We start from the raw sequence: 19447 nt of genomic DNA on the forward strand, positions 1-19447 counted from the left end.
AGATACGCAAATTAAAAATATCAATTAACATGACTAGAATGAATAAAAATTCTTGGAAAACTACAACCCCCAGATACAAAAAAAAAAAAAAAAATACGTAGACATTTAGGGACTTTTCATTTTTTTACCTGGGAGGGGGGCTGGTCAAAATGTAGGGGGATCAAGTTTTTTCTGTAAGTGGAAAAGGGAGGTTCAATTTTTTTTATAAATTTAAAGTGGGTGGATAAATTTTTTGGCACATAAATAAGTAGTTTACATATTTCAAGGGGGTTCAAAATATATTTTAAGTAAAGAAGGGCATTACAAATGAAAATATAGTTTTACCACCATTTAACAAATTTATGTTTTGTATATGTAACTCAAAAAATCAAGTTCATTGGCAGTGCTGGATCCAGGGGAGGGTTCTGGGGGTTGGAAACCCCCTTTTTTCTGACGATCAATGCATTTGAATGAGGTCATATAGTTGGTACCCCCCCTTTAGCCTGGGTTAGGACCCCCCACCCCCCCCCCCCCCCACCCACCCACACACACACACTTTTTATAAATGGCTGGATCCGCCCCTGACTAATCACACATTAACATAACCCTCAGGACCTAAAAGCTTAACAGTTATTTAGTTTAAACAGTATTTAATTCAAATAAATTGAATTAGATTGGGCAACAGGCATAGCCTATGTAAGCCCTCTCTTAACAGTTATAGAGTCTAACAAATCAGACTCATCTGAAGATTTAATTTCCTCATCTCCTATACCTTGCATTTCAAGAGCTTCATAAGTGTCTAATTCTACTTGATTTTGATTTTCATCTGATTTTTCAAGCGCATTAAATTTTTGCATGGGAGATTGAATTTTTTCATGTAAAATTTTTTCACCATCTCAACTGCTTCCGTTTTAAAATAATCCAAAGCAGAGAGGTTTCTAAGATGATAAAAACCCCTAATGTTCCTATTTGTTTTCAAAAAGATCCCTATTGGTCCATTTATACCTCTAGCTAATGTCTTATGTTGTCTTGTCAGTAGATTCCTCTTTTAAAAAAGCCTAGACATGCATCAGAATCACAAGGCTTAACTAATTTTATACCAGTTCATTTATTATTAACATTTGAAGATACGTATAATTTCGTGTTAACCATTTAGAAATTCATATTGATTTGGATTCAAGAAATGTCAAGGTCCTAATGAATTTGATTGTTTTTTTTTTTATAACTTCATCATTCTTCAACAACAGCAAAAACAGACGCTCGGCTTGAAAAAAAACACCACCAGCCAATTTTTTCTAATAAAACCAAAGCAAAAAAACATCTTTAAACTAGACGGGATACTTACCATGTTTACCTCACAAAACCTATTTACCATACAAAAAAACCATTTCAAACTACGATGATATGAATTTTCTTCCTGGTTTTGAAAGAACGATTCTTTTTTTAGACAAGAACGCGGCTGTCAAAGAAAGCACCCATTTTTCATTGTAATCGTAAGTTTACGTTACGTTTACAATCACCTTTGTGAAACACTCGTAGGTAAAATCTTACGCTTAACGTAAGTTTAATCGTAAACGTAAATCGTACGATTCTTTGTGAAACGATAGCCTGGTGCCTTTTATTGGTCCTATTATGTATGGATTCTACTCAATGTTGAAGACTGCAAGGTGACTTGTAGTTGTTTACATCCATGATCTTATCATATCATGAAAAACGCAACAAATGAAGACTGCATAGGTAATACTTATACTCCCTATGGAATTCTTCGATGTTTTCTTGACAAAATACTGTCTATTGAAACAATCCTTTACAGTATCACGATTCATACAAGAAAAGAGGAAATATTTATACTGTCTACTAGTTATAATTTAATTATTCTGATTGTAGAAAATAATCATATCCATTCCACTGTGTAAAAAGAGTCTGATTCCGGCCAGGTCACTCCAGAAATGTGAAAATCTTGATCACAGGTCTGAGTAAACATCTGTGAAATAAAATCAAAATTAATGCATGGCATTCATACGTGAACAAAAAATAGAGAACTGGTATGCTTGGCCTACATTTGTAAACGCTATCGAAAAACAATTGTTCTGTATAAAATTCACCGAGAATCATCTGTGTCATATTTTAATATGATGTGCTTCTTTCGCTTTGCAAACAACAGCGTGATAAAATTCTCGATATATCTATACTTAACTAAGACTCAGAGATGTACATATTAATGGCTGTTACTATTTACCTCCCACGTAAATCCACATCTATCGTAACCAATGTGCAACACTGAGTGGATTTCGTTATGTTCAAATTGAAATTGAAAAATAAACTACAGAACCGTTATTCCTATTCTAATGCATAACAAAAAGAATAAATGCATTAGATCTTAGAAAATGTATGAAATCAAATAAAAAAATAAAATCCGCGAAATTTCATGAATGATCTTGGTGCATTAACGTCATGTCGAAACATGTCATGACGTCATACGAATGAAAACTCTCAAGTTGAAGATTATTCCGTTACTTGTACGCTCTAAATTAGGATAATATCGCATTACAATGGAGTTTTAAGGTAAGTTTTGTTTCATTTTCTATTCTATTCTGTTCTGTTCTGGTATATTCCTCCGTTTTATCGGAGCACTCCACTTATCGAATGCGTATTAAAATTTTAAATACTTAACCGAAAAAGCGGATATTTTTATATTTACGATATGAAAAATATATAATTTTAAAATAAAATTAGTTAGTTAAAGTGAATAAAATAAAAGTTTATAATGTCTTTGATGATATTTTAAAAGATATTAATACAAAAAAAAAATAATATTATTCACACGTTACAAATTACGGCACTTTGATTCACCAATATGAATAAATAAAAATTTTACAACCTAACGATTTCTAGTCAATAGGTGCCCTGCCATTCTATTGCATCATTCGCATATTCATGGATTTCAGCAAATCAACATGGCGGCTCATTCCTTAGTTACGATATGTCAACTGTGGATTTGACAGTAAAAAGTAGCCAACGAAAAAAAAATGTTTGGGTTAAGAATCATAAGGATTGAACACATTTTTTTTCTAGACTAAGTGGTTATTTAAGAAATTTACCATGCAAGCCTCAGATTTATTTGAAATTTGTATCTTTTATCTTACAGGGGGTAAAATAAAACAGTCATACACACGGCAATAGTTTTTCAAATTATCGTATTTGTCCTATTAGAATCGAAATAATTCATTCAAACCATAGATTTGTTATCATTTTCACATGGCCTGGGCTATGTGAAAATTTCCAACAAATCTATGGCTTGCATGAATTATTTCTTAATTAATACATTTCACACACACAACAAAAAATACCATGCACATCATGATTTTAGAGATGAAGTGGATTGACTTAACCTCCAATCAAAATCATTTGAGAGATATTTACAACAGGTCAGCTGTTAGAATGACGGTGTTTAAAATGGAAAGTTTAAAATTCGAAATTTAAAGTCATCATTTTTGTCGTGAAGTTTAGTTCAGATGTTTATTTCTATTTTTAGTCGCAGCTCAATGTATAAAGCAGACTAATCTGTCTTTTTGGTATAACTTCAAGTTCATAGACCCGATCAAAATACTCATCAATCAGTTTGATAATAAATCATTTTTTTTAGATATTAAGTGACCTACAATCATGAAACATAGTATAGTTGATGCACCTATTTCATTGTCAGTTTCTTACAATATTTTACGTTTAATTGCATTGCAATACCTCCTATAAGAAACAGAAATAACAAATGTACTAAACTTCAAGGTATTTTGTAAAATGTTGAAATCGATATAAACTGGTTAATTGTAAGAGACTCTTCTTCTTTTGGCGTTCTGACTTGGTACATGTACTTTCAAATGAAAGTTGATGCGAAAATGATTGAAAATTCAAACAATCTTAGATCTTACATTATTTCAAATATCATTTTAGAGGTCAAGTATTAATTCCGCTTCGTTAACGTTGGTTCAATACATCTGACATTAAGTAAGATAAACAAATACTTTATTGTCATATAAACACATAATTGTTTATAACAAATTGTAACAACTGAATTCAAAATAAGTATATGTTATAAAATTCTGCCTGTACCAAAGTACTGAATATTAACTTATGATACCATTGGGGACTAACAGCCCACCAGCATCTGTATGGACTCAGTGCTAGAAACTGAAATAAACACTTAACAATTTTCGTGTCTCCGACACGCTTTTCATCAGGAACGCTCGAACCTAAAAATTCGGAAGCCAGAGATGCGTAAATATGTTGCAACGGTAGGAGCTTTATTACCCAAAAGGATATAAAGAGTTTAGCCAAATACATCAATGGTCAACTTGCCTGAGGTAGTTGTAACCTTAGTTTTTTTTTTTAATAATTTCTTAATTTATGAACGGGGAATGTTAAATGCGTATATGCTATACATTCTGTCAGCACCGAAGCAATGACTACTAAGTGATGATACTATCGTGTACTAACAGTGTACCAGCAACCACGTTATCGACCGAGTAGTAGTACCTGGAATAAACAGAGTTTCCAAAGCGTTTTTCTGGATTTACCAATTTTATTCCAAAGATAACATCACAGTAATAAATCTGATATTTTAGTCACATGTAACTTGCTAACTGGATTTTCTTCGTCAGTTATGCATCCGATTAATAAGTTGCCTATACAATCGATACTCAAACTATATGGGAATTTTATTCCAAATTGTTCTGTATTTTGTAATCCAATGACGTCCCCTTTCGCATTTAACACATGCAGAGTGCTATTATCAACGTCTGAAATTATGACGTTATTACTCGGACTTATGACCATACCTTCCGGGTTAAAAGAATCGTAAACTGTGTTGACACTATGATAACCTTCATATATGAATTTAAGATTACCAGTTTTATCTATTCCTACCACATTTCCAGTATGGTTATGATTTTTCCAGTTAATGATGTAAATCATGTCATTGGAATCTGTAGCAATACGAGCGAGGTAAGTAAATAGTCTATTCCCCGATTTATCAAATTCAAATGATAGTTTGTGTTTATAATTAGAATCAAACACGGCTAATTGTCTCTTTGAGTATTCTGTGAGATCATACTTTGGACCATTATCCCGAAGTCCAATCATTAGATTATCGTCCTTGGTTAGGTGAACAGCTAGTATTATCATCGGAGGAGCATAGTACAGAGTTCTTGTATCATCTTCTGTGGGCATTCTTATCCTCAATTCATGCCCAGGACGAGGTGAGAAAACTATGTCGCCACGACGACTCAAAGCAAAATCAAAACATTCAATATCGTAGTTTTGCTGAACTTCCATGGAATCTTTAGTTAGTTTGACCTTTGCGAACTTATAGTGCGGATCGTTTGTTATATGATTGTAATACACCATTCCGTCATTAGAACACTCCATGTTGTGTATCCCTTCCAACGTCACATATCTGTTCAACACTGATATTATAACTTGTGATGTAATGGAATCATGGCTAACAGAAATAAGGTCGTTTTTATGCTTCCCCATATCTTCAAACAATTGTTTAATGTTTAAGTTTACCGTTTCCGGATAGTCGATCATGTTTATAAATAAAAAAATTGCGTCAATTCAGCTAAAAATTATTTTTAGAATTAGAAAATCAATATTTTAAATAGCAATAAACTTAGGTAAACATCAAATTATAAACTATTTTTTCCAGATAGCGCATGACATGAACGGATAGGTAACTAAAAGACCCTCGGCTGATAAATAGACCCACGAAGGTTCGCCTCTTCTTTGTTTTAAGTGAAACTTTATTTAAAAAAACACTGTTATATACAGATCAAATCGTGAAAGCAAGTGGTAGATTAGAAATCAGATTATATTCAATATCTATGTAGAATCCCACCACATTAAATACTAATAATGAGATTCACAAACAACTCTAAACAATTTTCAAGTCTAGCGATATCATTAAAAAAGTATTAATAAAAAATACCAAACTCTAAGACAAATTCTAAGAATGGAGAAGTTCATAAAATCTGACAAATTCAAACATTAGACTTTATCATCCAACGGAACAAATGGAAAACAACTGTCATTTTCTTGATATTTACTTGAGGTATTTCCCGAAGAAAATGAGAGGCCTGATGGGGGGGGGGGGGTCTCATCACGATTCACGAGTTGATTTTTTTGTCAATCACGATTCACAGAAAATAAATTTCAATGATCACGGATCACGAAAATATAAAAAAAAAAATAAATCTGTACAAAAAACGGATCACGATAGTGAAAATGCGCCGATCACGAAGAACGAAAATAACCCGCCAGGCCCCTCGAAAATGGTAGATTAAAACTGCCTTTAAAGCTAGCTAAACCTCACACTTGTATGACAGTTGTTTATAGTTACGTTATATTGACAAAGAGGGAGAGCAAATTACATTTGGTTAATGGGACAATAATTGGGGCACAGCATCGAAGACATAGAACAAAACTGACTTAAAAAATCTAATAACATACAAATAAATAAAAGCCGCCAACCAAACAGTTATTGCATTTGATAGTAAATCTGACAAGGACGCCAACAAAAAAGCTGCAGTTCATTAAATTATTCTTGATTTAAAAATCAGTGAAATGAAAAGTAATTCTGATAATAATCTTTTGTGAATATTTAGGGAGGATTGTACTGATGGCAAATACATTATCAGTGCATATAACTTCTAAGAGTTTTTGAAATTAATTCATACTTTATCATATTTTTGATATTTAAATTTATCTGACTGAACTAAAACCGCAAATAGTCAAACTTACTCATTAAATTTATGAATAATCCGTACATATTGTGTAAAATAACAGGAATTGTTATTGCTTTTGAATAAAGGTAGATGTCAGATATATCATCAATGAGACAGTAACCCAACGACCAAAAGACAATAGACATTTAGAGATTGACATAGGTCATCATCTTTGACAAGTTTCTGCTATGATTCGGTATATTTTCAAAATTGCTCTTGTTACAATTTCCTTCATTAAGTACAAGCAAATATGGTAGAAATGATATGCAGCGATGACATTGTACAGAAATTCTTATCAAATCTTGATTCAAACCCATTCCATAATTACTTTCCTTGCGTAGGTACTGTATTTGTTCGTAAGATCTAGAATATAACGAGCAATAAAATATTCTTTATACACTGCACTTAACTAGTACATTTGCCCATTTCACTTTTTTGATTCGAGCATCACTGACGAGTCTTTTGTAGACGAAACTCGCGTCTTGTGTGCAACATTTAAATCTAGTATCTATGAAGAGTTTATTTAGCACAACTGAAACTTTAATTTTTTCATATATTTACCTCAAAGCGCTCACTTCCGTCACACTTTATGAACACTCCACTGTTCACTGTAGCTACTCCATGATGAAACTGTGCAACTGCAGAATATTTTGGCAAAGTTTGACAGTTCTGAGAAACCTAGATGAAGAAATATAAATACATGATTAAAATCGAGTATGATCATGTCTTCTGGTTTTTTCTAAGATCGTGTTCATCGAATAAAAGAAACTACCCAGTGGTTAAAATAAGGGATAATATATGAATGCATGTTATATAGAATGACGGCACTCGTATGAAATGCTGGGAAATGAAGAACAAAAATTGCAAAGAAGTGTCAACCCAATGCAAAAGTCATGTGTCCCTGTAAGTGATATTTTATCTTACAGACTGCATATATAAACAATATGTGCCACTGATCGTTAAGGTGCCACCAACCAATCACCAACGAGGAAAAAGGGCGTCATTAGATAAAGGACCATTCGGTTAAGTTTATTTTACTTTGTGAAATTTTCAGGTAGCTCTCCAATGTCAAAATGCTTATGTCTCTGCGTCAAAGTAAGAGTTGAGAGTTCAATTAAGTCTTTCACACGATTGACATAGGTTCAACCGGTGTTACGCATTCATATACTAGGTATTCGAAATTGGTCTTATATTCAATTTAGAGTGGTACAGAACCAAGGTAATATGATTGCTTCGCACTTTAGAAAACAAATATTGATTCATTTAATAAGAGAATTGTAAGAGATTCTGTGGTAAAAATAATGCATAATAGAGATGCCCGCAGAAGCAATAGTATTTATACTTTCACTTGTAAGGTTTGCTTAGCATTTATTTGCGATGAATTAATCAAATGTTATCTATCAACTAATGTACCAAAGTTATTTTACCTGAGCACCAACTTTCCATTGGTTTAATGGTTTGGCCGAGCAATGCTTAAATAATATAGCTTCTGATTCTGCCAAACCATTTGGGCATGTTCTAGCATTAGTGTGATTAACTCGATTACCAGATGCAAGTAGGAGAATTAATTCAAGTTCATTGCAGACAACATATTGGCGAGCTAAAATTAGATTAAGATATGTACATTACATACGACAAAGAAACGGATACAAATTTATGGTTTTGGAAGGAAGAAGAAAAAAAAGATCTCGTTGCTTTATCGATTGTTTTAGAATATTTCCGAACAGTATCTTTTGTTTATTTAAAATCTATTCCTAATATGACAATTGGCCGTTTCAGAATCTAATGCATTCTGCGTAATATTTTCAAAAGCAAACACCAAAACGTTGTGATTGGTTTAAGGATGTACTTAGGTTAGGTTTTGGAATAAGTGTCAAATTTTCGGACTCCTTGGTGTTTTTCCATGTTATAGAAGGTAAAATATTTTGCCCCATAACACCTTTTCATCTTTTAACATAAGACTTAATAGCTCATAAAAGGTCATTTGACAAAGTTTAAGCAGATTCTTGATTTTCCTCCTTTTGATTTGAGACCCAAATAATACCAATGCAAATATAAGGGAAAAGTCCGCGTCAGCCTTTTCCCGCCATATTTTATAAATCAAATATCTCGAAAAGGAGCTCCATGACCTATCAATATTTTTAGTTTATTTTGATCCTTAACTAATACTCTTTCAGCTTAAAGTATCAATTTTGAATTCTTGATTTATTTAATTTTATCTTAGATCACATAAGTACATCCTTAAAACACTCTTTTCATTTTGGTGTACAAACAATGAGATTACCCATAGTCCTTTAGATTCTGAAAAGGCGAATTGACATAATCTTTTAAAAAAGGTACATCGGATTTAAATTCTTCAGTAAAAACTAAGGTAATGAATAAGTACCCTGTTCACACATACCACTTCAAAATTGATATGTAAAACACGGTTTGTTAAATGAGTAGTCAACACAAACTGTAGTAGACATCTACTGGAATAATGAAATATCTTAATTGAAAATCATTTGAGTTACTTATGTTTATAGTGAAACTAAAAAACATCACCCTTTGTACAGATTGGGTATAAGGAGGTAAAGAGTATATATCAACAGGACAGCAATCTAACGACACAAATAACCATTTGATTGGAATGTCCTCTTAGAAATGAAATGGGAAAAGGTACACAATAAAACGAAATACCGAATTGCAAGATCAGTAAACTACTGTTGCATAAATTTAAACAACACATTCTGAGTTAAGTAACCCACTCCTAGACCGTGACGCCCAAAACCAAATATAGGATCTCCCGAAGTTTCAGATAAAAGCAAGACGATTCCAAAGTTGCAAGTAAAACCACGATATTTCATGCCAAAACTTTAAACCAGCTTTTCATTTCACTAGTTTGGCGGTTACTTCATAAGCCGTCAATTAAAATATTACTATATACTTTGAAGGATCAGATATCGATAAGTATTTATCAATAATAACCACTTATTGGCAGTTATAAAACATCTCCTTATTCCTATATAACCAAGCTTAGATGTGCAAGGGAGAAAACACATCAAACAAACAAAAAAATGAAAATATCCAAGTAATCCAAAATAACGAATAACATTTGGAACTTCATTGTAGTCAAAGTTATTGTATATTAAAAGTTCAATGTCCATATAAACTGACCTGTTGCGGAATAAAGGCAACAGTAGTATACCGCTGTTCCAAAGTCATAAATCGATTGAGACAAAAACAAATCGGGTTACAAACTAAAACCGAGGGAAACACATCAACTATAAGATGAAACAGACCGTTGAAACATAACCATTTGAAAAATTTCCTATTTAATGTCAAATTGCTGCCTTGGTACATGCACTCTGCATACAAAAATGACAAATCGGGTTTGAGCACGCTAGACCTTCCAATTGTACTGGACAACAGTAGTTTACCGATGTTTAAATCCCATAAGTAGATTACGATGGCAAATTTAACACAAACTGAGGGAATCGCAAGCACTCAAAAAAGGAGCGAGACCTAATGCATCGTCAGGATATCCATGTATAACCAGCCAAGCGAATCCTCGCTTTGTTAGAATATAAAAATCGGGAATAGGACATAATTATTTACATTACAGACTAGATGACTCTTCTTGCATCAATAAATAACTGGCATTCATGGGAATTAAATGATTATCAGTATTTGAACATCAGACCGGACGTCACTCAGACATGCAATACATTTCACCTGTATTGAAACGGATGCCCTGTAGCTAGAGTTACCGTATCGACCAACACGCATATATCTTTACATACCTCTACGCAAATATTTCATTTCACATACTCAATAAAAATGAATGCGATTGCGTATTTACACATCTCGCCCAATTAAGTATCAATATCTACAGGAATAGTTGTAGAGGTAAGAGGAGGATTGTTTGTAATCAAAATGTTATATTTTCAATGCTTTGATAAGCCAGTTTAACTACACATGAAACATAAAATCTCCCTAAAAACCTACCTGTAGTTGTTGGTATTTCTGTTGTTTGTGTGTCAGGAGCGAAAGTTTGTCCTGGCCGAAGTGTCAACGATTGTAAAGGATCAAATGTAGGACCTACAATATTTAAAAAAAATAAATTTTTTTCCTACTAAATAAAGGTGCTTTCAACCATTTGAAATTTGAATAAATAAATTCCAATATTTAATTCTTTTTATTCTCATTATAAACAATATAGTGCTATATTTAATCTTGTTTTTTGAGCTTGACAAGAAAATTTAACTTTCAAAAATATGGTTATGTTATAAATATGTAATTGTGATGATTAATTTACTTTTGACAGTAAACCTGTAGTATATTTTGTCAATATAACGGAACTATAAACAACTGTCATACAATTAAGAGATTTAGCTAGTTAAAAGACCAGTTCAACCCACTATTTTCTTCGGATAATGCCTGTACCGAGTCAGGAAAATGACAGTTGTTTTTCACTCGGTCCTTTGGTCGATAACGTTTGATTTTGTCAGTTTTTTTTTATTGAACTTCTCAATTTTAAATTTACCTTGGTGTTCAATATTTTTGTTATACCTTTTTTTCATTTCCTCCAAGCAAAAAAAACTACATAATATAACAATGCAAATTCTTAAGTACATAATTGGAATATTTTGATTGTGTAAAAAATATTATTTTTTCGTTCAATTACTGCTGTTTATATCGTTACATTCGATCTAGCTATTAACAAAAATAATGGACACCAAATATCAAATCTGCCCTCGTACTTCCTAAAATGAAAACCTGTATGCAATGAAAAAACGCATTATATTCCGTGCATATCAACTGTTATATGTCAATTTGAAATCTTTTTGTACATATTTTTATTAAATCTCACTGCAAAATCCAAAGGATTGTTTGGGTAATTTCACTGTGTGAACTCCAAAAAACAATATAATGTTATTTAAAAAAAAATAAAAATCAGGACATTGTTAATCAGTTACGACGGTTTGAAACGTTTGTATAATCTGTCGTACAATTTTTCGCTTAAATATTTTCGCCAATTTCAGATGTATGAGCAAATTTTTTATTTCGAATTTTTAATGTATTCTCCATCAATGATTATAAGAAAAGAACATTTTATTTTACAATATTGTGATATAATCAATGAATACTACTTGAACCATAACATACCTGACACAGTTGTTGTAGTCACTGTAAAAATGAATGGTGAAAGATTTACTTCTCAACTTGAAAACGCACGATGTTCTATGACTAAATTTGCAAAATACAATTTAAACCCTCAACATTTTACTGCGTAATGTAAATTGTATAAATAAAGGCAATAGTAGTATACCGCTGTTCAATATTCATACATCGATTTAACTGAAACAAATCCGGGTCAAATATCCAAAACCGAGGGAAACACATCAACTATAAGAGGAACAACAGAAACACTGAACTGCTTCAAAAACAAACGCCAACATACATAGAAACGGACTATTTGATAACAACTGCCATATTCCTGACTTGGATTAAGGCATTTTAAGAAAAAAATGGTCGGTTGAACCTGGTTTTACGGTTAGCCAAACCTCCCGCTTATATGGCATTGTTAAAAATACCGCTAAAATGGCAACATTACGTGACAAGAATACAGTATAAATAAACGAAAGAACACCCAGGACAGAGAAATACATAAATAAATAATATAATAGTGCATTACAACATGTGAACCACAGAATAACAACGAACACCTCAAATTAATCTACGACAGCACAATAGAATTATGAACTGTGCGTCACATTAGTTTATATATAAAGATAGAGTGATCAAACGGTATGAACACAAAACCATGGTTTCACACTTTCAAATATCCTACAGTGTGACCATATTTTCCTGGTACCTAATTCTGAAGTACCTTAAGGGTATACGATACAGTAGCAGGGGCAGATAATAACGTTTTCAAACTTTTCGTGTTGTTTTCGCGACGTTGTAAGTCAAAATGTTGTAATTTCGCGATGTTTCTAATAAGAACGATCACATTTCTCGACGTCGCTTTAGATGTAATCTCATTTGCGGAAAATCCACTGACGTCATAAATCCGGTAGCGCGAATTTGAAAAAAAAGTACCTGCTAAGAAAAGTAACCATATCATGAGAATTGTTATATTTATTCATTAAATTATGAGGTCATCAGTCTTAGCTAGAAAGGTATAAAAATCAAATCAACATTTATAATTTTGTATGTGTTTTTTTATTTGATATAGAAAATGAATAACAAGATATGTAGATACTAATACGTCAGTGAGACAGAAACCCAACTACACAAAAAGTCCAATAAGTAAATTAGATACCAACGTACTGTCTTGATCAATATATAGCATCCTTAACATTTGGTCATCTCTAAATTGTATGGAGAATTGTCATTGTACGGATAAATTTAATAGAGACTATTAACAAATAACAAAATAACATGATGAATAATAAATGGAGGACAACGCCTAATATTGTTCTTGGCTTTGAATAGGTACATTAAAAAGTTACGGAGTTTAACGGCGTTTTTAGAATTTAACCCAGTGGAATATATATATATGTATGAAAAAGAACTGTCAGTTAAAAAGCAAAGTTATAATAAACCCGGTATGATAGACTGAAACAAAATCGCACCGGTTGACGTGCTAAGCATATCCCCTCTTGTACATATTGAGAGAAAACAAAAGTCAAAGTATCGGCACACAGGAATTAGGTATCTGACAGACCAGACAAAGAGTTCACACGTTACAACTCATTGATGTCAAGCTGCTGACCAGGTTTGAAGTCATTCAGTAAAGAAGTTTCTCAGAAAAGAATCGAAGTACTTGTTGGACCACCGGACGGACGGACGGACTAACAAGGTAGTTGCAATATTGCACTAATCATAGAGTGGAGGTATATTACAGACAAGTATGTCAATAATCATATGTACCGTAATTCATAATACCATGATGAAAAGCTTAAGTAAATTAAACTAACTATTGATATAGAATCATGCCATGTCATGCCCTTATATCGACTGCTGTGTAACTTTCTATGAAATCTTATACTGCACCGTAATGGACAATTGAGACAATTATGACATGAATTTGCACGAAAAAGTTCCAAACATACACTTTTTAAACATGTCCAGTAGTTTCTAAGCTAACCCGAGATAATGTGGGTATGGTTGCGCGTAAATATAATACCTATAGAGTAGGCTGTTGGTTTTCTCGTTAGAATTATTTCACATTTTTCATGTCGGGGCCTTTTATAGCTGACTATATACGATATAAGTTTTTTAATTGTTGAAAGTCGTACGGTGACTTTTCTGGCTTTTATCTTCGTCATTTGGACTATGGTGGATAGTTGTCTCATTGGCAATCATACCACATGTCTTTATTTTTATATTATCCCACTTCCTTTATAATTGTTTCACATTTTTTCTTGTCGCGGCCTTTTGAATAATTAAAACTATGTTCAAGCTGTGTTGTCTACATGAATTATAGAACTAGCGTCGGACAGAGATGCAAAATAATTCTTTTATCAGATTAATCTTTTTTGTTTCCGAATATTTCAAAGTAATTTACTGAATACTTTTTAAGATGCTATATTTTGATTATGAAGAAATCTCTATCCAGTTTCTTAACACTTCATAAAGGCAAATATCTTATGCTATTTTACGAGTTCGCAGCTTTATAAATTTTGATGATGAATATCATTGCTTTAGAAACCACTTCGCTATACCACTTAACTTGACTGCGTAATCGTCTATGGCGGGAATGATTTCACGACGTTAATGCGATTAAAACTTATTTCAACGTAATTAAGCACTATATCGGCAAACGGGACGCTTACCATTAAAAATCAAGGTTTATGGCTTTAATTGAAAAAAACAAGCACATGGACCCCTAGTTTTTTTTCTTTTGCAATCAATCAAGTACTGTTTCAAGAACGCTTTGCCAAAATTTTAAGAAAAATCAACGATAGAACTTTTTCTGCACTTCTGTGTAGACTCAAAAATATTGTCAATTTCTTTATTTCACTAATAGTAATATAAATTCCGGAAAGAATTATTGGATTATACCGTAAACATGTTACAGGATGTTGTTGCCATGGATCAAGAGAAAATTTTACAAAAAAAAACGGTTAAATTACGACTGTTCGTTCAAAAGTATTGCTTCTTTCCCTAAAAGTCCTTTATCATGAAGTTTCAGGATTTTCCTTCAAATATGCAAATTTCAAACCAAAATATCTCAAAAAGTAAGTCATGAAGGTATTGTTTTCTTTGCATATTTTAAATGTACACGTTCAAATTGACCTTCTGTCAAAGTTTCAAGAAAAAATCAAAGAGGGATCTATACTGTATCTGTTGTTTGGAATGTTATCTTCAAAAGTCAATTGGGATATTATCATTATGATTCAAAATCCGATGCATATGTCTGCAGTGCTCTTCCGAATGAGTTAAAAGAGTTATTCTGACTAAAGTATGTAAGAATTGAATGATTTTATTCGCTGTTTTATAAGGTCAAGTGTCAACGCGTTTCCAATGTGCATACACTTACATCATGAATTTTTGGTTATGATGTTGACCTCTATATTGTTCATTTTTGTATATTGAGGTGTTGGTTGTTATCTCATTGACGTATATCCAATTTTCTTTTATGAATGTATGCATTTGTACAAAATCAAGTGATAACTAAATCTGTCAAGAAATTTTATAAGTAGCCATACCATTTTCACAATTAGTTCCTTCAAACCCAGCTGGACATATACATACATAAATATTGCCATCATCATAACAATGCCCAGCATTCTTACACGGATTGCTATGGCAACCTGAAATAAAACACAAATAAGCCTATTGTCTATTTTCTTAGTTTATTCATTTCCAGTCAATTCTTTTGTTGAAAAATTTTGGCATTTTGACAGCTTAAATGTTGGAAAAACCAAATAACTGTTGTGCATTGATTTTTTCCTAACAGTCAGATGAAAACCACCTGAAAGTTTCGTAATTAAAGTAAGGGATATGGTGTATTTTTATTTTATTGCTGTTAATAATCTTTCAGCAAAAAGAGACATTCAGCTCTGGTCAGAAATCCATGCACTACTGTTAATTTAAGACAGACCATATAACCGCTTGAGAAAATATCTATCAAATGTCGAAAACTGTTTCATTCGATTTGTGAATTGGTAAAGAAAAATACCAACAAACTACACGCTTGAAATGCAATCTAACAGTGTCATTATTTACCCTAAAATCTCATTTTTAAGTACAGGTAATACAAACATTAAGACAATCACGAGACGCGAAAGTAGTTCTTGGTCCCTATGTGGCATCCTTCGTGCTACTCAAGTTCAACTCCGGTGATAAGTCCTTTTCGACGATATCACAACCGAGAAAAAGAGGACTAGATTGCAGTTACAACAATTGGCATGTATCCGTGGTCATTTGTGACACAGATATTCCAAGACGACCAACCAACTCCCGATGGCGTCCTTACAACTTTCGAAGTGATGACTTCACCCTGACCACTTGGAAAAATTGGTGCAATAGCATCTGGGAATATTGTATTATTTGGGAAATATATTCTACATATGCTGAAATTTTCCAAATTGGCAAACTGAAATCATCCCTTTTGCCGTAAAGTTTGTTCTCAACCGACCCTTATTGTCAATTTCTTGATTTATTTGTATCTATGGTATCTTATATTTCAAGTTCGATGTGCTAAATGCGTCCAAAATATTCACCGAATTTGGGATTATTTATATATATAGTGAGAGGACATGGTCGATAGCGGAATGACGATAAAAATGACGGACTTGTTAAAGGAGTTGGTTCACTAACTCATAATTTTGGTCCTAAAAATCTGAAATTTTTCAAAACGAAAATGTGTTAAAAATTTGATGAAAACACATGCTAAAATGTTCAAAAATTCACAGCTAAAAAAAAATTCAATGGGCGAGGAGTGGTGCGACATATAAAATCATGAAATAAGGTTGAAAAAGATGAAAACTTCTAAGAAATTGATGAAAATGAAATCTTTTCCCATTTTAGGCAATATCTTTATAAATATGATGCAGATAAACAACTTTTTCTTGATATACTTTCAAATATCATACATTTAGCAATACATACACATTGGATTTACTTTGGTAATTAAAGTTTTAAAACAGCACCTGTACAGGGCTATTTATTGGGGTTCTTGGCTCTACTCCTTTCAATGCAAAAATACAGCGCTTTTATTTATATTCGTCTTCTAAAAGTCACAACAAAACCTTCAATGCATACCATCAGTGTAAAATCGTACATCTAACATCATACATTGTAGATATCGAAAGTGTGGCTTCGCATGGCGGGTAGTGCAGCCATAGTATGACACCCTATTTTGTCGACGCACCCGGTCTCTCTCCTTTCTCTCAGTTTTTGTATGTGCCTTCTTAAACAATTCATGAGATTTGATTATCTGTGACCTAATGTTGCCTATCATTTGTAAGATGAAGATAACGTTTCATGTATTCAAAAACAATCTTTTATCTCTCTCATTGTAAAATGGAGATTGAAGCAAAACAATTATTCAGACAACCACAGCACATCAAAACACTTTTTAGATAACTTGGTAGTGTCTGACACAGTCTAGATATCGCATTTGAAAGCTTAATTTGTGCGACGATTGTGCAAAAAGTAAGTTTATTTTTTTTTGTACATTACTGACATGATGACATCATAGTTGTGCGACACGATAAAAAAAAATCTTTTTAGTCTGTTCCTGAGGTAGAAAATTCTTAGTATTTAAACAACTCAAAGTGTTTTAATCAATAAATGTATAAATACATGTGTATGTCCATATCAATGATAACGAAATTCAATTCATATAAAAGAAACGATAATTAGCATTTTTTTACAAAATACATCAACCTAAGTTAGACTTGTTTTTGTTGTTGTTGTTGTGAAGTTTTCGTTTCTACTTGTTTGCACTTTATACGTATATTGTGTCCACTTTACATGATATGAAATGCTAAAAATATCGCTGAGGTATTCGAATATATATAAGAAGATGTGGTATGAGTGCCAATGAGACATCTATCCATCCAAGTCACAATGTGTAAGCCCATTTTGGAGACATAGTACTCCAATGACTGCTATCTTCTAAGAACCTAGCCTCTCGTTTTTTATTTTTTTCAATTTGTGTTGTTTTGTTCGATGAAGATGGGATTAACACACAGTTTTAATATTTGTTTATCTGTCAGTTTTGATTGTTTCGGTTATTGTGCTGATCCTGATTTACGTGATGCAAAATCTACCATTGATGTATCAGTCTTCATTCACAGATAGTAAATATATAAAAATAAGGGGATATATCTCTATTTCAGTATTGCAAATGAACCAATTATTTCTTTTATATGACGTGTGATGAAATCTAATTGCAGAATTCTTTACATTGTACTTACCTTCTAATTCTATAAGAGAATGAAAATTAAATAATTTAAAATAAATAATGCTTTCCCCTAAAATACATATAGCTGGTTGTAATAGTTATAAAAAAAGCATACCCACATGTGTCATTCTGTTAATTATGTCTTGTGCATTGACTCCTAAATTAATGATCTTAAATGTAGGGATTGTTAAAAAATGTTAATTTCTTCAAACGATATGCATTTCATTAAAACATCTTTTATTCATATGAATGATTTTATAAATGAATTATTTGACCGGTTGAATAATTGTTAATCAATTGAAAGTAAAAGAAATGAATGAATTTACAGTTTATCTTGTTGTGTTTTAAATTAGAATTTAAAACATGAAAAGCAACAATCATAAATTTACAATTTTTACATTTCGATAATCGTGAAGGATTAAATAATATTGATAAAATAAAAAAAAAGAAATATTGAACAGGTAAATAGTTCCAATTTTAGTAATAGGCATAAAACAATTTCAAGCAATTTAACCCAAAAGACTCATCAACAATACAACACAGGTGGCCATCACAGTCTATAAGACATATGCCAAATTAAAATGTTGACACAATAACGTTTCAACATTCATTAACTTATAAGATATTTGACTGTAAGTCGCCGGCAAGAACTGTTCGAATTGTATTAGATTGAAAGTATTACTGTATAATTAAGGAATTTTGCATCTTGCAGTTTGACAATTTCATCTTCAATAATGACTATTTTCTGTCCCAAGAAAATTTTGAATCCAGTTAACCATTGATGACTAGTGAGATTTCATTTTTTAACGTTTGACATAATGAAAATCGCAAAGGTTTGAAAAGACATATATTTTAAATATTCGATTGAAAAAATCCTGTTGTTGGGACTGAAGTGATTTGCCATTGACATGCGTTTTAAAATACCAGTTAATAAAAGCCTGAATAGACATTAAGGTTGCAACATCCTCTTACTGTGCAATTAAAACGTACATTATAACGACAAACTTAGAGAGGCACTTTCGAATCGGCGTCAAATTTATTCAATCGTTTTTTTCATATTGTATACCAAAACACCAACCTTGTTCACAATGTTTGCCTGCATATCCACTGGGACAGTAGCAAAAGTAATCAGCACCATTTGGTAAACATACTCCACGAACACATGGCCCAAATGCACAGACTAAAGAGAAGACGTATATTTTGTTACAGGCATTTTTGAAACAATTAATTTATTGTACGATTCTCATGGGCACGTAATTGGTAAGTTTTGCAATATTTATATATA

General features: G+C 32.3%; 1 protein-coding gene across 1 annotated transcript; it reads right to left on the reverse strand.

Annotated features, from left to right (window-relative positions):
* Positions 1 to 1751: 1751 nt before the first annotated feature.
* Positions 1752 to 18713, reverse strand: LOC127720882 (neurogenic locus notch homolog protein 1-like). Its single transcript, XM_052227626.1, has 8 exons — positions 18677 to 18713; positions 18176 to 18184; positions 15458 to 15562; positions 11907 to 11927; positions 10746 to 10838; positions 8186 to 8358; positions 7320 to 7436; positions 1752 to 1963 (listed from the first exon to the last, which is right to left on the reverse strand). The coding sequence occupies exons 1-8, from the start codon at positions 18711 to 18713 to the stop codon at positions 1874 to 1876; spliced, it is 645 nt and encodes a 214-aa protein (XP_052083586.1). The 3' UTR covers positions 1752 to 1873.
* Positions 18714 to 19447: the final 734 nt, after the last annotated feature.

The sequence above is a fragment of the Mytilus californianus genome, unplaced genomic scaffold (assembly GCF_021869535.1).
Source record: "Mytilus californianus isolate M0D057914Y unplaced genomic scaffold, xbMytCali1.0.p SCAF_11, whole genome shotgun sequence".
Taxonomy (NCBI): domain Eukaryota; kingdom Metazoa; phylum Mollusca; class Bivalvia; order Mytilida; family Mytilidae; genus Mytilus; species Mytilus californianus.

Bases quoted from the DNA above. Each gene is read 5' to 3' on its own strand.
- LOC127720882 (XM_052227626.1), bottom strand. From the start codon at position 18,713: ATGGCCACCTGTGTTGTATTGTTGATGAGTCTTTTGG. The intron at 7,437-8,185 runs GTAAAATAACTT...TTCTTCATCTAG, and splicing joins AATGGAAAGTTGGTGCTCAG to GTTTCTCAGAACTGTCAAAC. The intron at 1,964-7,319 runs GTAAATATATGA...TTTATTTCACAG, and splicing joins ACGGAAGTGAGCGCTTTGAG to ATGTTTACTCAGACCTGTGA.